The following is a 23,258-nucleotide window of genomic DNA, read 5'->3' on the forward strand; positions in this document are numbered from 1 at the left end:
TTTTTTTTAAATGTCAAACGAACAACAAAGAAAAAAACATAAACAAAAACAAACAAAATTAATAATAATAAAGATGATGATGACGATATAATAATAATAATAATTAAATCACGATAATATTATTTATAAAAAAAATTTCCTTCTGCTATAATTTTATTTAATAATAATAATAAACAAGAAACGAAAACGAAATTTTTATTTATTTTTTTTTTCATTTTAAAAATTCGCCATTTTGATTTTAATTTTTTTTCCCTTTTTTTTCTTTTCTTTTCTAATTTTTCTTCCCTACCTTTTTTCCTCTCTCTCCCTCTCTCTCTCATTCTTACTTTCTTTCTATATATATTAAAAAAAAGGGGGGTTTCGTTTTTTTTTTTGCCCTTCTCAACACAAAAAATAAAAAGATATTGATCTTAACGTGAAACGACGATTGCGTGCCAATATTTGTTGCAAAAAAAAAAAAAAGGAAAAATCGACACGCTACAAACGAACAACAAACACACACACACACAACACACACTTTTCACAAAATCCATACAAACGAAATATTTTCATTAAGTCTTATTATATTGCGATATTTCTAAATATTATTATACATATATAATATAATTTTCTTATCCTTTTCCTTATTATTAATATTATTATTAATATTATTATTATTATTATTATTATCATTATCATTATTATTTAATATATAGAAAATAAATCCCTTTTTTTTTATTTATAATATTATTTATCCTGCAATCAATAAAATTTTTTTTTTTTTTACCGGAATTCATATTTTTTACGTCTTATTATTTATTATTTTTTAAATTTTATAGATTTGTTTGTTACTTCGTTTGTTTGTTTGTTTGTTTGTTGCTTGTTTTGAAATTTTGTTTGATGTGTCGGATAAAAGTGATAATACTGATAAATGAAAATTTTTTTTTTTAAATTCATGGGTGGTAAAAAAAAAAAAAAATTTTGTTTAGATTTATTTCCCACGTGAAAAATTTTATTTAAATGTTTTTATGGAAAACTATTTTACGTTTAGTCGACGTTATTAAAAGACCGGAAGGAAAAGGGAGAAGGTTTTCACCAAAAAAAAACTGACAGGAAATGGACGACGTGAAAATAGAGAAGAAAAAGAAAAGGTGGAAAAAAAAATTTAAATTAATTTTAAATTTACTTTAATAAACAACCCAGGGCGCGAAATTATTTTCCTTTCCTACGTTTTCTCATTTAACCCCTCTCCCCGCCCCACCCCCACAAAAAAAATTCTTTTTTTTTGGGGGAGGGGGGCTTGCACAAAAAAAATCGATAAGAAATCGAAATTCACGACGGAAATTAATTTAAAAATTTTCGAGTGAGTTTATAATTTTTTTAATATTTTTTTTAATTTCGATTAATCGATACGTTAATCGATTCGATTTTTATTAATTGTATTCATTCATAAATCGAAAATCGTATCGAGTTTTTTTTTATACTCTATGAAAATCCGCCGGGTAAAACTAGCGAGATTTTCTTATTTACTTTACAAAGTTAAATAAGCGACCTTGAACTGGAAAATTTTGTTATTTATGAAATTTTTCCGGAGGAAACCAGAAAATTCTAGAAAATTGATTGTTTTTTTTTTAAACAACTTGCTTTCGTCACAATCTATGCATCGATATTATTATTATTATTATTATTATTATTATTATTATTATTATTATTATCATCATCATTATAAACTTTTTTTTAAAAAATTCCAAGAACAACCTTGGAAAAAAAAAAAACTTTTCAATTTCTTTTTATTTTACGATCGGAGAGCAAAATGTCTCTTATCTCTTATCATTCTCTCTCTCTCTTTAAAACTTAAAAAACAGTAAAAAAAAACAATTCGATATAAATTGCTTAAAAGTTAAAAAAGAGAGAGAAAGAGAGAGAGAGAGGAAAAAAAGGAAAATTTTTTTATTTTCAAAAAATGAAAGCACACCAAATTAATTTACAAAAATATTAGTTTTTCATTTATCTTTTAATTTATTATTTTCTCCCTTCCCACCTCTCCCTCTCTTTTTTCCTCCCCTATCTCTCTTTCTTTGTCTTCTGCTAAATTTAATAAAAACTTTTCTTTTCTTTTTTTTGTTTGAAAACAATTTTTTTCACTTTTTTACAACCTCGTGAAATTTTTTTTTTTTTTTCATTTCTCTCTTTTTTCTCTCTTTCTTTTTGCGTTTAACGGCTGGATTTTTTTTCTAAAAAACGAAAAACTTTTTCTTTCTAAACAACAGACAGACTGAATGAAAATCATTTAACGATTTAACAAAAAAAAAAAAATTTTCTTTTTTCAATAAGAAATAAAAAAAAAACATAAAACGGATTTAAATTATTCCACCGTATTTTATTCATAATCCAAAATCAACTTATTTAAAGTTCATATCCGGGAAAACAAAAACAACAAAAAAGTTTAGATTAACTTTATTATTATTATTATTAAAATCAAACATTTTCTCATAATCTACCGGCATTTAAATAATAATAATAATAATAATAATAATAATATCAGCACGGAAAAGCCAAAGCTAAAAAAAAAAAATTATTATTTAAATTACAAGCTTGCATTAATTGTTTAAATTAATTAATTAATTATTTATTTAAACAATAAACTATAAACTATTTATTTATTTATTTTTTTATTAATCTATAACTAAACTAATTTTTTTTTTTGCTGTTGTTGACAAACTTACCGTTTTCCGAATGATCTAGAATAAATGATAACAAGTTTTTTATTAATAAATTGTGCTTATTAATAAATAAAATTAATTTTTTTTTTTTAAACTAATGTGATTTAAAAATAAAATTATTTATTTATTTAAAAACTAATTATTTACTAAATCTATATATAACATACTAAATATTATTTATAATAAAAAAAAAAAAAATTTAATAAATTTATTTATTAATAATAATAATATTAATAATAAAAATTGGTTTTATTTATTTTCCAATAAGGGTATAAAAATACATTCGTGTGGTTTTGCGGCCTTCTCACGCACACTCATGGGAATTTTTCAACATTACAATATTATCAACATGCAATGATAGAATTTTTTTTTCTGTTTTGACTCCTCCCCCTCTTCCTCTCCCTCCTCCCCGCCTCCCCACACCCCGCGGTGGGAGGATTTCCACTCCCATCCCACTAAAACCGAAAATTTCGACGACCTCCTCATCCCCCCTTTTTGGCAAAATGATTTATTACGCGTAACACACATAACCGTTTTTGATTTTTTTTTTTTTTTTTTTCAAATAATTACAGACGACATTGATTTAAATTCAATTATTATCACGTCCGCCATTTTTTTTTTTTTATTATCAAAAGATTTTTTAAAAATCGATAATTGAATCGATAAACAAAAACAAAAAGTTTTAATGACGTCAACACGTAAGTTACATTTTTTTAAACAAAATTTATAGTCAATTTATTTATTTATTTATTTTTTTTGTTTTGCCGTCGGTCGTTTATTTAACTTTTTTATTTATTTATTTATTTATGAATTCTGCGTTGAAATGTTTAAAATTAATCGACGCCATTTTTTTTTTTATCCGAATCGGGTAAAAGGGCGTTAAATGGAATCGTCGAATTCACTCTCATCAAACGGAAGTAAAATAAAATAATTTTTCTAAATGTTAATTACGGTTCTCATTTGTTTTAAATTTTTTTTAAATTAAAAGGGGTCGAATATAAATAAAAAACCCAAAATTTAAAAGGGGTCGATGGGGGGGGAAGTGGGAAGAGGGAGGAGGATCCGGATAAAAATTATTATAGCGCGACGTCATAAATTTATTTTTTATTTTTTCAATGCAAATATTTTTTTTCTCTCAGAGTCATTAAATTTTAATTAACCCCCCCCCACCCGGTCCCACCTTCCTTCGACTCCCTCGAAACGATTAATAATAATAATAACAATATAATTATTTTCCAAAAAAAAGTCAAACAAACATACTGGAAAAAGGAAAAAATCAAAAAATTAAATTGAAAATAATTTATTTGTTTTGTTTACTTTTTTTTTAAAATAAATTTTAAATGGAGGGGAATGGGAAAGCAGACGACAAAAATTCATAAACAAAAGAAAAAAAAATTTTTTTTCAAGTTTCTTGATGAGATTTTAAAAGGTTTTTTAAACTCCTCTTGTGGATTGTAAAAAACGAAACATTTTGAAAAAAAAAAAGAAAAACCTTCAGACGAATTTTTAATGCGCACAAAAAAAAAATGGAAATCCCCGACAGTAGTAGTAGAAATAATAATAATAATAATAATAATGATTTTTTTCCAGGTCGATCCGCTCCGGTTAAAACAAAAAATAAATTAATAATAATAATAATAATGAAAGAACAATAAAAGAATAGAAAGAAAAGAAAGAGAAGAAAGAGAAAAAAAGGTTAAAATTTAAACCTTTCGCAATATCGATCAAATGTGACCTCCATGATGTTTTTCCATGATGACGAATCTCATTCGGCAATGCATGGAGCCTCCAAAAAAAATCTAGGTCACGGATAAAAATTAATAATAATAATAATAATAACTTTTTTTTCTTTTTGCTACGCTTATAAAAGATTTATCCAATCAATTTTTTTTTTTTTTTTTATTTAACTTTTGTTCTTATTCATATTTGAAAAATTATTATTATTATTAGTTTTCGTAAAAGAAAAAAAAAACTTTTCGACCTTTTTTTTCTTTTTTTTTTCGTTTTCTTTTCCAGTGATTCCAGTGTTTGGATAAATCTTTACTAATTTATTTAAAAAAAAAAAAATTTTTTAACCCTGGAAAAAGAAATTCCAGGCTCGATATTGTCTTTTCCAAAACAATTTATATTATTATTATTATTATTATTTGTTCACCACCACCATCATCATCATCATCATCATTATTATTACTATTAATAAAAAGAAAAAAAAAATTAATTACCTATGACTTGAATGAGAAATCTTATTAAAAACTAAGAAATGTCAAAAGCGGGGGGAAGGGCGAAAAAAAAGAAATCACGAGTTAAATAATAATAATAATAATGATAATGATAATGATTAATCAGTTATAAAAATATTCGCGGTACGAAGATTAATAATACGATAATTCTGGAACGGAAACCAAGCTGGAAGGTAAACGAGAAAAAAACCTTTTGTGCGGATGAACAATTCAAAAAATTTATTAGAAACCTTTTACCGAATAAAAGAGAATGAAAAATATTATTATTATTATTACAATGATGATAATAATAATAATAAATTTTTGTTTAACTTTTAGCGCAAGTCATTTTTGGAATTTTTGGTTTTAAAAAAAAAAAAAAATGTTTACTATTATTATTATTATTATTATTATTATTATTATTATTATTATTATTATAAAGTACCTGGAAAGTTTAAAATTTTTTTTTTTTAAAACTTTCTCCAGGCTTCATTTTTAATTTTTTTTTTTTATCTTCTCCATGTCGAAAAAATATAAAAAATTTTTTTTTTTTGGAAAAGTTTTACGACCGTTTTTTGTTTTTTTTTTTGCTTAAAATTCCAGCTGGAAAATTTCCTTTTTTTCCTTTTTTTTTTTTGGAAAAACCTTTGATGCGATTAAAAATTATTACGCATATAATTAATTAATTATTTATTTTAATTAAATTAACAAAAAAAAATTTTTTTTCCGCCTTTCCAGGTATTAAATTCTATGTTCTTCGAATAATGATAATAATGATGATGATAATAGTAATAAATTTACTCTGGAGAGGAAAAAAAAAAAAAAGAATAGCAGAGGAAACGGAAAAAAGAAAATAATGTACAGGAAATTCCCACGATCCACGAAATTTTTTTCAAAAAAAAAAAAGGTTGTAAAAAACGGAAATCGAAAATTTTTTTGAAAGAAAAGCAGAAGAAAATTTTCCGCTTGCTGGAAAAACCCGAGTTTCGTCAGTTAAATGATTATTATTATTATTATAATACAAATTCACCGTTAGAAATTCGATAATAAAAATCTGGGTAACGAAAATGCGTGCATGCGTTCGCGTGACTGATAATAATAATAATAATAATAATATTGAAACTTTGATATTGACCGGAATAATTCCAGCGTCGTCTATTATACAAAATTATTCTCAATTCTGGAAATTCTGGAATAAACACTCCGATTTTAACATTTTTTTTTTCTTTTTCTCTGAAACGAATTTTAAAACGCGATTTTATAAAAACAGTCGTTAACATAATAATAATAATAATAATAAACGCTTTAAAAACCGAGTTTGTAATAAAATCGATAAACGAAAACAATTTTTTCTTTTCACGTTCCAGAAAGTTCCAGTAAGATTTTTACACAACCGGTTAAAATATTCTTTCATTAAATAGCCATCAATTTGTTTTTCTTCTTCGTTTCCGACACAAATTTTCTTTTTTTTTCGAATTATAAATTATTATAAGGTTGCACGTAAGTTCTGGGGAGGGAGAGGGGGATAGAAAAACAATGATAATGATAATAATGATAATTTTTGTCCCTGGAATTTTTTAACCTCTTTTTTTTCTATTTTGATCTCCTCTTTTCTAACATTATTCCACGTCCTAATTTTTTTCTCCCCCTCCCTCCAAATTTCTTTCGATTTCATTTTCGTTTAAATTTTCATTAGTAAAACGAATTATTATTATTATTATTTTACGGCGTACCGACACCCGTTATTCATTTAAAATGTTAAAAAAAAATAAATAAATAAAACCTTTTCGGTTTCAACCTTTTTCCAACTGTTTTTATATAAAAAAAAAAAATTTTATAGCGCTATAAAATAACGAGTCGGTTATGATTTACGGTAGTAAAATTACGGGAGCCATTTTTTTTTGGCGGGATCCGGGAGGAGGGAACTAGGGGGGGGGGCAAAGCCTTCAAGCAGGGATTTCATTACAATAACTTCGTATTTGGTTTTTGTAGTGATGACGTTAAAAAAAACGCGCCATTCGTACTGTTCGTAATAAATTTTTTCGAATAAATTTACATATAAAATTTTTTTTTTTTTTTACCTTGCCGAAGGAAAAAAAAAACATTAAAACATTTTGAAATTTTCAAAAAAAAAAAAAAAAAAAAGCAAACGACAAAATTTTCTCTTTTTATTTTCCAAAAAAAAAAAAAATTTAATTTAAAAAAAAAAATGAAATTTTTTTTTCTTTTTTTTTTCCTTCTTCTTCCCACGACTATAAATCCATGTGATTTTTTTTAACCGCGGTAGAGAGAGCTATAAAAGGTACTAAATAAAATATTTAGCGCTATATAAAATATTTATAGCACTATAATAATAATAAAAAGTAAAAAAAAAAAGAAAATTTTGTTTTGTTTACGTGCAATATGTATATTTTTTTTTTTTAGTTTTGAATCACGTGATGTTTTTTAACCTTTTCGTTTTTTTTTTTAAATCGATGATTTCATTTGGAAATAATTATTAATCACCTTTTTATTATTATTATTATTATTTTTTACGGGAGCAATCAATGACTGGAAAAAAGGGGAGGAAGCTTTAAGAATAATTTTATATGAATTTTTTTTTTGTTGTTTTCACTTCGATTTTCTTTTTCGGTTTTCTAAAGAATAAATTAATTTATTATTATTATTATGATTATTATTATTATTATCATCGCGACGTCGGATGATTTTTTCAAATTTCAAAAAAATTTATTAAGAATTTATAAATAAAAAAAACTAAAAAAAGAAAAAAAATGAAAAATCTACATTAAATTATATCTACTCTGCCTTTCATAATAATATTTATTTCCGTTTCCTCTTTCCCACCCCCCTCATTTCCGGTATTATATACGGGGTATATATTAAACATCACGCTGTGAAAAAAACAATAAAGAAAAAAAAAGAAGGAAAATATATATTAAAGTTCCTACCGTCGTGAAGTGGATCGATTGTGTGGATCATTAGTTGAAGTAGGCCATGTCTAAATTTGGTGCCGGAATGAGCGGAAGCAGGGCCAGGAGCAGGCCTGGAAGTTACACTTCCACCAACGGAACCTCCGGTTCCGGTTCCGGCTCCGGAACCTCCTCCGACGCTTGTTGTGCTAGAAGTCGCTGCATTAGCATGCTGGAAAAACAAACAAACAAAAAAAATTTTTTTTTAACTAATGTAATCGCTCGCAGCTAAAGAGAGGGGGGAGGAAAAAAAATAAATTTATCTAAATACACGTCCGCGTTCGTGATCCTCTTTAACAATAATTAAATCTTTTAATAATAATAATTAAAAATCTTTTTATCTCAAATTTTTTTTATTATTATTTTAAATAAGTAAGATGTCGTAAATTTAAAAAAAAAAAAACATAACAACGGTCATAAACACATTTAATTAAAAAAAAAGAAGAAAAGCGACAATAATTGCAGTGTCAGAAACTTTAATATAACAAGAACAAAATTAAAAACTTTTTTTCTCTCTCTTTTGTTTTGTTTTTCATAACTTTCATAACATTTTTTTTTTTTAATAAATTATTATTGTTATTCAAACGATGTTTTATCATTTTATATAATTAAAAGTTTTCCATACACGATGCGCACGTTTACCCTACGTGTCAATAGATTTTTCAAAACTACGCCGTCGGGTTAATACGTTTTAATCGTTTGCCCCCCTCCCTCCCCCAAGGTATGCACGATGTTTATTTATTTACTCTTCGGGCGGGAAGAGAGGGGGAAAGAAAAAAAATTTTCTCGTACTTTATTTATTTATTTTTTGTTCTTTGGGGCCCTTTCTCGTCCTTTCTCGCCCTTTCTCGATTTTTTTTTTTTTATAATCATTCGATTATATCGAACGAATTTCACATTAAAAAAAAATATAATCATTTAACTTTAACGATCTTTTTATTATTTATATTTAAAATTTTTTATTAAATTTTTTTTATTCTGATTCCACGTTTATGTCAATTAGAAATCATCGATGAAAAAAAAAAAAAAACGATGATAATAATAATAATATAATCTTTTTTTTAATAATTTAATTTAAAAAATAAAAAATTTTTTTGTTTTCTTTTTCCACGTCGAAATTTTATAACGTCGTGGAAATTTCTAAGAGGAGAAAAAAAAAATAAGAAAACAAAAACTATAAAGTTTAAGAAGATAAAAATAAATAAATAAAATAAAAAAAAGAATTAATGATAATAATAATAATGATAATAATAATAATGATGATGATGATGATGATGATGATGATGATGATAATAATAATTTTGTTTTTTATTGATAAAAACTATTCGGTCGTGTATTTTCTCGTAAAAAATAAAAAAAAATATAAGTTTTTTTTTTTGTTTTTTCCTTTTACTTTTTTATTGTTTCCTTTTTTGTTTTTACTTATTGTTTTTTGTTTCCTTTGATTCCAATAATACAATTTTTTTTTTGGAAAAAAAAGGAAAAAAGGAAAAATATAAACGAATAGATAAAGATAGAAGAGAAAAGATATAAAGTATTAAAATTAATCTTTTTTAATAATATATATATTTAATCAATTAAAAAATTAAAATTAAATTATTCAGGGGGCGGGGAGAGGGGTAGTCGGATTCATTCAAATTTTGACTATTTAATTATTTCTTTTTACGCCCACTCCCATTCTCGCCCACCCCCGCCCCTCCCCCGCCTTTTTCCCATTTCGTTATGAATTTTTTATCGTTATCAAAAAAATAATCATTTTAAATTTTTAAATTTTTAAATTTTTTTTTGATCGAAAGTTGATATTAATAAATTTTTCCCCCCCCATTTTTTTTTTATGGAAAATCGAATGCCACGCATTTTTTCATTAAAGTAAAAAATAATTAGCCATTTCGTTAATGATTAATTAAAAAAAAAAAAAAAAAGAAAAAAAATATGATTCTAATTAAAATTTTCATTTTTTTTTTTTTTTTTACAAACATGTTTTTTCCTTCCATTTTCTCTTCGGCCTTTTCTTTTTTTTCTTTTTAATTAATGACGTCATTGAAACTAAATAGTTAAATTTATTATAGAATTTTTTCTTCTTTTTCTTCTTTTATGGGGGGGGGTTGGGAAAGAGGAAGAGGGTTGAAGAAGTGAGAGAGAGAGAGAGAGAGAATATAAAATTCATTTTTGTCAAATAAATTTTTTTTTTCGAATTCTTTTTTCACGTTTTTTTCTCCTCCTCTTTTCCTCGCCCCCTCACCTCCTTCCTCCCTAACTCACATCCTTCGTAATATTATTATTATTATTTATTTTCGGTCGCTAGAAATAAATAAAAACGTAAAAAATTTTTTTCATAGTCTAACGAATTTTAAATAAAAAAAAATTTTTTTTTTATTTTTTCCTCGTTTGCCGCATTACAGTAAACCTTTTTTTTTTATTTTCCTTTTTTTCCATTTTCCTTTTTTTTTGGTCTTTATTCGTAGCTCGGGGGAGGTCGTTTCTGGTTTTGGCAGGACAAATTTTTAAAAATAATTAATGATCTGAATGGATTTCGCTTTGCCGTTGATGTTTTTTTTTGTTTTCAGTTCATCTTCCATTTTGTTTTTCCCCCCTCAGGATATTTTTAAATTCAATTATTATTAACATTTGAATCAAAATATTCCATTTATTATTATTATTATTATTATTATTTTATTTTCACAAAAAAAATAAAGAAAAATATTCAAAAAAAAAACAAAACAAATAAACAAAAATAAAAAAAAAAAAAAATACGTGGTAGAAGATAAAAAAAAAAAAATTTTAACGATTATTACACGAAAAAAAAAATTTTTTTTTTAAATGAACCATAAATCTAAAAATAATAATAATAATGATGATAATGATAATAACAACATAACCGGAAAGAAAAAAAAATAAGAAAACGAACGAAAGAATTTAATTTGTTAAACTTCATCATTTCCGTTACGAAATGTTGTTTAATAATTACGTGAATATTTCAAACCATCTCTACGCCCTTTTCCCTTCCTTCTCCCCCCTTCCCCCTTCTCTGCCCCCCTCAAATTTCGGAGTAATAATTTAGTGGTGTTATGCGAAAAGAAAAAAAAAAAAAAGAGAAAAGAAATCACGCTGCGAAACCCAAAACTTTTATTATATTGAAAGGAACAAAATATAAAATAAAATGAAGAATTATTATTATTATTATTATTATTATTTTAAATTTATAAATGTCCTCCATTTTATTTCTTTCCCCCCGCCTCCCCCACCCCCTAAAAAAAAAAAGAAAAACAGATTTAAAAAAAAATTTCATTTCGCGTGACAAGAATCAGTTTCAGTTGGAGAAAACCAAAAAAAAAAAAACAAAATGGCGGTAATTATTGTTAACTTTACTCATAACATAAAATTTAAGATTTTAAAATCGTATGAATGAATGTTTTTCATATTATTATAAAAATTTTCGACCTGGAAAAACATGTCCGACCGTTATAATAATAATAATAATAATAACAATAATAATAAAATTCATTTCACGTGTTAAATTTTTACATGTAATAAATTTAAAATTATTTACACGACCTCAAAATTCACCTTTTTCATTCAAAACCCTTTCCAGTATCGTTGATGATACAAAATCTAATTTTTTCCTGGACTCCAGCAGGAAAAAAAACCGTTACATAAATAAAATTTCATTACGAAAACAAAAACAGAAAAAAAAAAGAAAGAATTTATGTGAGCGACCGATAATTATAATTCATTTCCGGTTTAGAAGGATAACAAACTAAACAATAATAATAATAATAATAATTATCGAAATAATTACGTGACTGATACATATCGTGAATAATGAATAATGCCAACAAAAAAAAAAGGAGTTCTGGAAAAATTTTTTTTGCAAAAAATCTGGAATAAATTACGCGTAAATAATTTATAAACATAATAATAATACGTGAAATATGACGTCATTTAAAATAAATTTAAATATGTATATGTATGAATTACGATGGGTATTGTTTACTCTTTGTATTTTCTCTCTCATTCTTTCGTAACCTTCATCCCTGGAATTTCCCCTCATTTAAAATCATGTCAGACAAAATACGTTACGTATAATTCATTCCAGAATTGACAACTGGATTTCACGGTTCTTTATTTTTTACGGTTAAACCCCCTTAGAAAAAAGTTCATCCGGAAACATTAAGAATCATAATCCCTGACGATGATGGTTGTCATCATCACGACCGTTTTTAAAAATGGTCCCCCGGAACAAAAAAAAAAAAAAAAAACCAAGAAAAGGGAGCGAAAAAAAAAAGAATAAAGTTATCGATTATATTAAACGTTGAAAGGTTCCGGCCCTGTTGAAAGAAAGGTTGATAGGCAAAAAAAAAAGAAAAATTATTTATGAAATTTTAAATTGAAGATTTTTCGCCGAAAGGCAACCGCGAAAAAAAAAAAATAGTTTCGTATTTAAACATTATTTAAAATGAAACTCGTTTTTTTAAAACGTCGTCGTGTACTTAAATTATTTTTTGTTATAATCTAATGCCACGTCACATCATGCACGTGTATAATTTATAAAAAATTTCTTATTAAAAAAAAAACCCCTCAAAAAAAATTTTTTTTTTATCTTCTTATCATCTCAAATTTCATCAGATTTTAATTTTACAAAAATTTTTTTTTCGTAGCACTAGAATAAAATTATTATTTGCAATATATTTATAAACCTGCGACATTATTATAAAAAAAAAAATTTGCCGTTATCTTTTGTCGTTAAAGAAAAAACAAAACCGTCTCATTTTTTCCTTTTCTTTTCTTTTTTTTCCTCCATTGTTTTTAATGAAAATAAATTTTATAAAATTATTTCCGCCTTTTAATAACTTTTCTTTTTTTTGTTATTGTGATGATGGATGTTCAAACAAACGAACAAACAAACAAACAAACTCACACAAACACTCATTTATACAAAATTTTAATAAAAACTTTTCTTTTTTTTCGACTTCCTTTTTCAAAAAAAACTTTTAACCCTTTTTTTTGTATTATTTACGCATAAATACATATATAATATATATGTATTATCCTCAAGACAAAAGGATTAACGGATTAAGAGAATTAATAAAATTAAAAAGAACTATTTTCCTTATAATAATTTTATCGATAACTTATTTAACTTATAATTTATCGTAAACTCGCATATTTTTGTTTTATTTTATTTCCTTTTATCATTTCCTTATTTTTTTTTTTTAAAAAAAAACTTTTTGTTTCGTAAAATTTTAACGATAATAAATTTTCTATTATTATTATTATCATTCACTCCTTTTATTACTATTTATAAAAGAATATTCTAGAAAAAATAAAAATAAAAACAACTATTTATTTCTAACCAAAAAATAATAATTTTTCATCCCTTTAACTTTTATACAATTTTTCATTCGCTTTTTAATTTTATCAATCAATCAATCATTCACCGTGATCTATAATCGATCGATGGATCGATCTATCGATTTTTTTTCTATACACTATAATAAAAAAAATCATTTTCTAAATTTTTTTTTTTTTTTTTTTTGTTAACATGCACAATAAAACAGAATCATTCAAATAACATGAAAAATAAATGCAAAATGTTTTTTTTTTTCGTGAGTAAAAAAATAAATAAATAAATAATCCGCAGTGCAATTTAATATAAAAAAAAAACTTAATAATAACAGGAATTAATAATAATAATAATAATAATAATAATAATAATAATAATAATAATAATAATAATAATAATAATAATAATAATAATTGATATTAATACTATTATTATCGTCGTCGAAAAAAAAAAAAAATTTTATTTTCGTTTAAAAAAAAAAAAAATTAATAAATAAAAACTTAAAATATTTATATCTATCGTGATAACTTACTCTTATCAGTAATAATAATAATAATAATAATAATAATAAAATAAACGAATAAAATAAAAAAATAAAAAATAAATAAATAAAAAAATAAATAAATAAAAAACGGATGCAATAAAATGGGAGAAGAAACTCACCAAAACTTGTGCTGCGCTCTGGTGCTAAAAAATGAAAAGCACAGTTTTAATATTACTCTTTATTTATTTTATTTATTAATCAATTTAAATACGCGAATGTGGAAAATTATATATATGTACAAATATTAATAATAATAATAATGACGATGATGATGATGGCGATGAATGAGGGAAAAAATGATGTGGGAAAGGGGAGGAGAAAAGTCAAAAAATCGGGAAAAGAATCAAACGGGGAGGGGAAGAGAGGAGGAAAGGATAGGGGGGGAGAAGAATGAAAAACAAGAACATATTTAAAGATTTTAAGTACTTTTTTTTTCTTTTTTGTGACGTAAATGTTATATCATGAGAAAACATTCCAAAGATTTAAGAGAGTATCAAAAAATAATGTTTTTTTTTTTATGTTTATGTTTTTTTATGTTTTACGAGGAGGCATTAAAAAAAAAAAAAAAAAAACTTTACGTTCTTTTAATTTTCAATAACATAATTATACCACCATCTTTCTTTTTTTCTTTTTTAAAAGAATGATGTGAGTTTACACAAAGTTTTTTTTTTGTTATAATGATAATTCTACAAAGTCTGAAAAATTTTATTGTTTGTGTTTAAATTAAGTGCTATGATTATTATTTAAGCATTGTTTGTTTGTTTGTTTTTTGTTTTGTAAAGCGTTCGAATAAGCGTTTTATAAATTCATTTAAAATTTTTGTATTTACAAAATTCAAATTTTTTTTTTTTTTCAATTGTCAACCATTTTGTTTTACTAATTATATGAAATATTTGCTGTTATGATTTATTGTTGTGTGCCAAAACTATTTTTCCTGTTTTTTTTGATTGGTTGGTTGTGCTCTTGCGTTTGTTATGATTAATGCAATTATTGGGTGGTTTGAACAACCGAAAACAAACACTTTATAAATTAATATTAAAAACATTTAATTTATGATTATATTTTACCTGTTTAAAACCTAAAAATTTTAGTAATATCTCACTAATTATTATCATTATTAATAATTTTTATCCCGTTCGTAATAAAGAAAAAATTCCCCCTCCGCTCCCACCTTCCTGCCCGCTCCCAACTGATTTCAAACCTTGAAAATCTTTTTTTTTTTTTTTTGTTTTTTTTCTTTCTTTTCATTTTTCTCTCATTATTTTTTAATATTATCATTATTATTATTATTATTATCATCATCATCATCATTATTATTATTATTATTATTATTATTATTATTATTATTATTATTATTATTATTATTATTATTTTCATTCCAAAAATCATTTGGAACAAATTCAAACTCGTTGAAAAACTTTTCTTTTTTTTTTTCTTTTTGTTTGTTTGCTTTTTATTAACGTCCATTAAATAAATTTTTTTTTTGTTTTTTTTTTTCGTTTAAAACATTATTTAAGATGAAAAGAGAGAGAGAGAGAGAAAGAGGGAGTGGGAGTGAGAGTTAGAAAGAGAAACAAACAAACTACACCAATTAGGATTATGTTGGGGCAGTTTTGAAAAAAAAAAAAAAAAAAAAAAATTGACTTTAAAATTACTCGACAAACAATATTTTTTTGTCATGTTTTTTTTTTCTTCTTTTTATGTAACAACCATAACAATACGAACAAAAACTCACACCGATTCGTAAGATGATGAATAAAATGACGTCATTTCCTGTAGTTCTACTACGAAAGTAATAAATCGACAAACAATTGTTGTAATTTTATTTTAAATTTTACTAAACATCAGAAAAGAGCAAAAAAAAAAAATAGTTTTTGGTTGCAGTTGTTTTCGTCATTATTATTATTATTATTATTATTATTAACAATATTTTTCCCATATTTGCATGACGTCATTTTCGACGAGGGGAGGGGGCGGAAACAAAAAAAAAACAATTACCCGTTTTATTATTAATACAATTTCTCACGATATTGACTTTTGTTCGACCCACATTATCGACCGACGACGATAGTTTAAATTTTTCAATATGGCGACAAATAAAATTTTTCCCGCCGTTTTTTAAAATTTAAATTTAAAAAAAAAAATTTCCCGCCAATTTTAAATAACGTTTTTAAACTTTAGTTCGTAAAATAAAAAATAAGAAAAAATTAATAAACATTTATTTAATTACTCGTAATACTTTACACTTTTTTTTTGGATGGAGTTTTATTTTTTTTAAAAATATTTTTACATGCGCCGAGTACGAATAATAATAATAATAATAATAATAATAATATAGAAAGTAGTCGACTTTAACGTTTCTTTTTTTTAACTTCAATTGATTTTATTATATTTTAATGAAAAGAAAAAAAAATTAAATAAAAATGATTACTAAACGATTAACAATCATTTAAACTTATTACTCATTATTATCATTATTATCATTATTATGTTTAGAAAAATTATCGTGATAAAATTATTATTATTATGTATAAGAATAAGAATAAGAATAAGAAAAAGAAAACGTAATTTTTTTTTTGTTTAAATAAAAAATGAAAAGTTTAAATTGATAAAAAAAAAGTTTTTATTCCATTACGAATTTTTTTTTTTTTTTTTATTTCCGGTTGTAAGATGAACAACAACCACTTCAAACTTTTCCTTTTTTCCTTTTTTTCCTTTTTTTTTTCTTTGTTTTTTATCAATAAAACGAAAAATTTTCCTTTTTTTCTTGTTGAAATTATTAAAAAAAAGAAAATTTCAAATATTTTTTTTACTTTTTGTAATTTTTATCATTTTTTTTTTTTCAAAGGAACACAATTCGAATTAATTTTTTTTTCTATTTAGAATCGGAAAAATTAAAATGGCGTCCATTTTTTTTTTTTTTAAATAAAATTATTATGAAATATCGAAATTCAATTGAAATAATAATAATAAATGACTTTACAAATGCCTCAACAAAATCCTTTCATAATTTATTATCTACATTTTTTTTTCTCTTTTTTTTAATTATTTATAATTATTATTATTATTATTAATTTTATTTCATCGAAAAATAAATAAATAAACTCGTTAAATATTTTAAAAAGGAAAAAAACCGTTAAAAAAAGAAAAAAGAAAACTAAAAAATCAATAATCAATTATTATTTAAATTCACACACCCACGTAAAAAAAAAAAAAAAAATTCTTTTTTTTTTTCATCTTCTTCGTGTCGTGTCTCGTCATTTTTTTTTTCCAAGTTGAACGATCTCGGAGGCTTTGTTAAAAAAAGAAAAAGTAAAAATGGCGGACAACGTAGGACAACAAACGTTGTTCTACTTTACTTTTATATTTTAAATCGCGTTATTGAATTTCAATATGTTTTTTTTTTTTTTATGAAAAAGTTTTTGTTTTTATTTTTTCTCCATTTTTATGACGTCATTTTGAAAAAAAAAAAATTAAAATTAAACAAATGAAATGAAAAAAAAAAAAAAAAAAATTCCGAATCGTTTCCGTTGTTTGTGACGTCATAATTTCAAACGGGTTTTTAATTTTTTTTTTTTTTTTTTTTTTGTAAATTGATGTTGAAAAATAATTTTGTGGAATAATAAATAATATTTATAATAATTATTTACGTAGGTATAAATGATAAATTTTAAATGACGTCATTATTATGAAAATAATGTAAATTTTCAACGATCATTTTTCTGACTTTTCCGTTCGAGAAAATTTTTTTCTTGTATTCTCGATTGTCGGTTCCGTATAAGAATTCATCGGGAGAAAGAATTTCATCTGCGGGTGTAAACATAAAGGGTACGAATGAACACAAAACAGCAAAACCCCAAAATAGTTTCTCTTTGAATTTTTCTTTCAAATCTTTGATATGATAAAAATTTTTCAGATGAACCGCAGCATCCCCACCATCAGGATGTAATTTTTTAAATGTTTCCAAGAGAGTAACGTGATATTTTTCCAACAGATCGTCCATCATTAACAATTTTGAATCGTGTTTCGTACTCGTGAATATAAAATGAATTAAATCCATAATTGGAGAATGAATTGTTGTCAATTGAAAATCCAAAAATTTCATTTGTGTTGGTTTTTTTCCAGACGTATCGTCGTATTTAAACATGATATTATTTATCCAGCAATCTCCATGGATGAGTGATTTTAATTCGTTATTATCAACGTTTTTCCACGCAGCCAAAGTTTTCCCTAAAATATCCAATTTTGTTAATTTTTCGATATAATATTGTTTTTTATCAAATTCGGGCCACGTTTTCATGTCTTCTCCCAAAAATTTTATCGTATCATCGAATAACGTTTTACATATTTCTTTATTTTTTTCTCTCCAAAAAACATACGTGTAATTTTCAAAATTCTCTTTGAAATTTTTTTCATCCATCAACATTACGATCGATGTCCCGTGTAATTTAGCCAAACATTCCACAACGAGACTTGAATGTTCGTAATCTAAACCCTCGAATCTGTCCGCCATTTTAAATTCTTTTAATTTCAAATCCTCCATTATTATGATATTTTTCGGCGGTCCTTGATCATAATAACAATCGGGCCAATGTTTTTCCTCGTTCGGGTACCCTTTTTTTAAAAATTCGTAAACGACCGGAAGTACTTTTCTAAGAGTTTTTCCTTCCGTTTCGAAAACCGGAACGCTTCGTAAAAAATCTCCTATTTGTCCTTCCGGTATGATTTTAACTATGATTGACGTTTCTTTTATTTCGTCTTTTGAAAAATATTTTATATTTATTCGAAATAATTGACTTCCGCAATGTTCTCCGAAAGGAGCCGCCGTTGTTGCGTCGTAATTGATTATTTTTGAAAAGGATTTTTCGAATTTCCAGCTTTTTTTAAGTGAATTTTCTATAAAACAACCGTTTATCCAATCCGGTAAAATTTCTTTATTTTTTTCGCTCATCTCGTTATTTGTTTACTTTCCAAGCATAAATGATATATCAAATGATAAGAATTAATCAAATAATCACTAAAAAACAAAGCCTAAACCCGATTTGTTTTTAACTTTTAATTTTTTTTTACGTTTAAAAATATGACGCGACGAAAATTAACATGTCGAGCAATTATTTCACCATGTTTAAACGAGTTTTACACAAAAAAAAAAAAAAAAAAAAAACGAGAAACTTCACTGATAAACGAAACAAACGCACAAACGAATTAAAATCAAACAACGTTCAAGGTTTTCAAATCTATATAAACTTTCGAATTTATAATAATAATAATGACGACCTCCTTTTATTTTTTCCTCGCTTTTTCACTCACGCACTCACAACCCAGTCCACGATAATAGTTTTTGCCTTAAAAATCTAGGTTATGCTATTTTTATATTAAAAAAGATTATATATTATAGAAAAAGCATATATATATAATTTTTTTCAAAAATGTGTGCGTCAACTTAATTTTATAAAACAAAAAAAAAAAAACAAAAAAAGCAAAAAAAAAAAGATTTTCCTCATTAAATTATTATTTATTAATTGCCTCCACCCCACCCCACCTCACCCCCACCCAACACGCCTTCTACCCCCCAAAAAAAAAAAAACGATCGTGTGGATAAGGGATACGTATTTAAATAAGTAAGTTAATATATAATAATAATTAAAATTTGTACGAAATGCAGTCTGTAATTATTAAACGTAAATTATTATAAATAAAAAAAAACTATTAATATTCAAACAATTATTATTCATCACGAATATAATTAAAATCCTTTTTTTTTTTCGTGGTCAAATTTTTTTTTTACGTTTTGATCTCATGTTACATTTTCTTCACAAAAATGTCGTGATATATTATTAAATTTTAACTCCAAAAATAACGAAAATTATATTTTTACTTCCTTAACAAGAAGAGAGGAAGAGAGAGAGAAGGAAAGAAAGAGATAGAAGCAAAAACTCTCACACCCACCCACGCATACACACACGCAAACAAATTTAACGCACTTTTTACAAGTATAAAATTATAAATAAACGCGTGAAATAATAATAATAATAATAAAAAAGTTATGTTGTTTAACACAAAACAAATATTAAAAGTTATTAAAGTCGGTTGTTGTTGTTGTTTTATATTTTTTTTTTTTAATAAATCGTTGTTTTGTTTTAAACATTTTTTTTTGATTTTTTCCCCACAATTTTTCCCATAAATAAAATTCATCAAATCCTCTTTTAAAAACAAACAAACAAACAAACAATCGATTATTGTTTTGTAATTAAAAAATGTACACGTTCGATGGTATAAAATTTTCCAGTCGTTGAATTTTTCCACTCTCTGACCGTATGCAAATCGTTTTAAAAAAAAAAAAATAAAATCGACACGCGATTTTTAATCGAACGTGTCGCTAGAACGAAAGAACAAAAAAAAAATTTATATATATAATCGTAAATTATTATTATTATTAAGTCTCCGTAAGTATTTGAGTAAAAAAAAAAAAAATTTTTATTTGTTTTTGGCGCGATTAATAAAAAAAAAAAAAAATTATTTTTTTTAGGTCAGAAGGTTAAATCGATTTTCGTACGCATAAAAAAAAAGGAAAAAGGAAAAATTATTATTTCTCTGTCTCCCATAATTTTCCTTATAGAATTTCAAATTAATTTTTAATTATTAAAAAATTTTTTAAAATAAATTATGAAAAAAAATCGCCGAATTAAATAATAATAATAAAAACAAAATGGCCGACGCGAAATCAATTTTTTTTTTGTTCGACGGGAAGAAAAAAAGAAAATTTTTTTTTTTTTTTTTAAATTCTACATGTCTAAAAAGTTAAGGAAAAGAGAGAGAGAGAGAGAGAGAGAGAACAACGGTCGACCTATTATTCAATCGTGCGAATAAAATTTTCCAAAATGTTTGGAAAATAATGTCGTCTGCTATTGAAAGGACCGTCAATCAAAAAAAAAAAAAAAAACGATAGAAAATCGACTCCCCGTATTTTTTTATTATTATTATTATCACAAACCCTCGAGACTGATAACAACAAAAAAAAAAAAAAACGTTTTTCAATTTCATAGAATAAATAAACGATTTATGTTAACGCCACGACTCGTTTTTGTTTTTTTTTTTTTTATTAATCGCGTGTAATTAGATTTTGTACGTTGACCAAATGCAAATTTTGCTAAATTTTTTTTTGTTTTTTCTTCCGAAAGGGGAAGGAGAATGGGAAAGGGGGAGGGGTAAAAGGGAAAAGAGGAAAAGAGCGGGAAAAGAGGCGGTTAATTGACCGAATTTTTATTATGAATTTTATTATAAATTAAAAAATAAAAAATAAGAAAATAAAATATCGATTTTAAATAAAAATTTTCTCTCTCTCTCTCTCTCTCTCTCATTAGTTTCGCATGTTTTAAAAGAAAAAGAAAAATTTAACGTTAATAAATTTACAATTTTTTTTTTTTTTTTTTCATTTTCCACGTCACCTTTGACTTTAAAAATTTTTTTCGCGTGTTTGTTAAGTACATCAGATTATTTTAAATTTCAACCATTTTTTTTTTTTTACTGGACAAAAAAATTTCATCTGGAAATTTTTTGTTTTAAAGTTTAAAATCGAAAAACAATATTTGAAAAAATTTCACAAAGCCCCCCTATTTGTTAATGACACGAAAAAAAAAAAAAAAAAAACTTCATCGATTTTGTGAGGTTTTGTTTTTTTCGTCTTTTTTTCCAAAGTAAAACTTTGTCTTTCTCTCTCTCTCTCTCTGTTTCTCTCCCTCTTTTTTTTTATAAAAAGCAAATTTAATTTAATTAATGAACGCACGAAATTAAAAAAAATATAAAAAATTTTTTTCTATATTTTTTATCAAGGAAAATCCTGGAAAAATTTTGTTTAACGATTTTTTTTTCTCTCTCTCATGTTTGTCGTATTGTTTTTTAGAAGTAAAAATTTTTTTTTAGGGATGGAGTAAACGGGAGACAACACGAAGGGTTTTTGTTAATAATAATAATAATAATTATTTGTAAAATTTAAAATGCCAGGAAACGGAAATTACATCCGTTTGGAAAATTTAATTTATGTTGTATAAATTGCAACCTTTTTTTTTTTTTGTAGACTTTTATAATGTTGTTGTTAATAATGATTTTTTAATACGAGATATAATAAAAAAAAATTGCAATTAGGGCTCTAATAATAATAATAATAATAATAATAATAATAATAATAATATCGAACCATCGATTTTTGTCAAGTTTTGAAAAATTTTCTATAAGGAATTTAAAAGGACTCACCGAAGGCATCAGCTGATCCGTGCTTCTTACTCTTGTCACTTTATTCTTGTATAGATGTTTCTTAACAAATCTTTCGACTGGCTGATTCCATTTCATAAAAGACACGTACATGAGGTAGAAGCTAAAGAGTATTAGAGCTTCGTACCATTCAATATAGTTGTCTCGGAAGAACAATATGAGGGTGATGAGCGACATTGAATAGAATGTACAATCGCGAAACAGTGGCCACCAAGTCAACGTAAGCACGGTTTTGCTAAATAAAGCGCACATTCCAATCACAAATAAGATATTAAATACGGCCGAACCGACAATAGTTCCGATACCGACATCATCGAAAGACACAAAGACACCGATAACACTGGTGAATAGTTCTGGAGCGGAACCTCCGGCAGCCATGAATGTGGCTCCGGCCACATCGTCCGCGATGTCCAATTTTTCGATTATGACATCCAATGAAGGTACAAAAAACTCGTCACAAACTATAGCCAATGCCACGAACATGTATATGACTCCCATTATGTGTAGTATAACGGCCCCTTGTCGTCGTTGTTCCATGGTAAATAGATCCTCTGGAAACAGAGGATCCTTTTGTTGGGCGGTCTCATTAGAAAAATTTGTATTTTGTACAAATTCATTTGATACCGCGTGCTGCAGGCTCGGCTGCAGGCCGCACAGCAGCAGGCAGAGGACGGCCCTCATGCTGCGCTGCAAGGCCAGGCCGGTGCAACTGCCCTACCGTTGCCTTGTCGGTACTGCCCTCGCCCGCGCGATATCGACCCTTTTAATGTCCGGGCTGCGCTGAATGCTCGCGCATTTATATCATGCGCCTTATCATCCATATTTCTTTTTTTTTTTTTTAAATATTAATTTTTTTTTAAATATAAGTTTTCGCATTGTTTTTTTTTTTCTTTTCATCCGACTAATTAATTTTATCACAAAAAAAAATTATTTCCACATAATTTTCAATTTCTTATATGATTCTAAGACTGCATCCTTACAGTAAAACTTTGTCAATACTATTAAGTTATCAAATTTTCCCTTAGTTTGACTTCTTTTTAAGTATTTAAATAAAAAACATAAATGATTAGAAATATTAATAATAATAAGGCTGCAAATAATTCATCAAGATAATTTAAATTGATTTCAACACTATGCAGGGTATTATCAATGATGAAAATTTTTTTATTTTTTTTTCGCATTTTCTGATTAAAAATTACCAGACGAAAA

General features: G+C 25.1%; 3 protein-coding genes across 3 annotated transcripts; all 3 read right to left on the reverse strand.

Moving 5' to 3' along the window:
• Positions 1-7,706: 7,706 nt before the first annotated feature.
• Phum_PHUM202530 (uncharacterized protein) lies at positions 7,707-8,308 on the reverse strand (the record flags this gene model as incomplete). The annotated part of the gene is made up of 3 exons (XM_002425423.1): positions 7,707-7,726; positions 7,870-8,062; positions 8,300-8,308. The coding sequence occupies 3 exons, from the start codon at positions 8,306-8,308 to the stop codon at positions 7,707-7,709; spliced, it is 222 nt and encodes a 73-aa protein (XP_002425468.1).
• A 9,140-nt stretch (positions 8,309-17,448) lies between these two features.
• Phum_PHUM202540 (uncharacterized protein) lies at positions 17,449-18,729 on the reverse strand (the record flags this gene model as incomplete). The annotated part of the gene is made up of 2 exons (XM_002425424.1): positions 17,449-18,536; positions 18,576-18,729. The coding sequence occupies 2 exons, from the start codon at positions 18,727-18,729 to the stop codon at positions 17,449-17,451; spliced, it is 1,242 nt and encodes a 413-aa protein (XP_002425469.1).
• Positions 18,730-21,873: 3,144 nt separating this feature from the next.
• Phum_PHUM202550 (uncharacterized protein) lies at positions 21,874-22,730 on the reverse strand (the record flags this gene model as incomplete). Its single annotated transcript, XM_002425425.1, has 2 exons — positions 21,874-21,927; positions 22,032-22,730. 2 exons carry the CDS (start codon positions 22,728-22,730, stop codon positions 21,874-21,876), a joined length of 753 nt encoding a protein of 250 aa, XP_002425470.1.
• Between the last annotated feature and the right edge of the window lie 528 nt (positions 22,731-23,258).

The sequence above is a fragment of the Pediculus humanus genome, genomic scaffold (assembly GCF_000006295.1).
Source record: "Pediculus humanus corporis 1103172107551 genomic scaffold, whole genome shotgun sequence".
In the NCBI taxonomy this organism is placed as follows: domain Eukaryota; kingdom Metazoa; phylum Arthropoda; class Insecta; order Psocodea; family Pediculidae; genus Pediculus; species Pediculus humanus.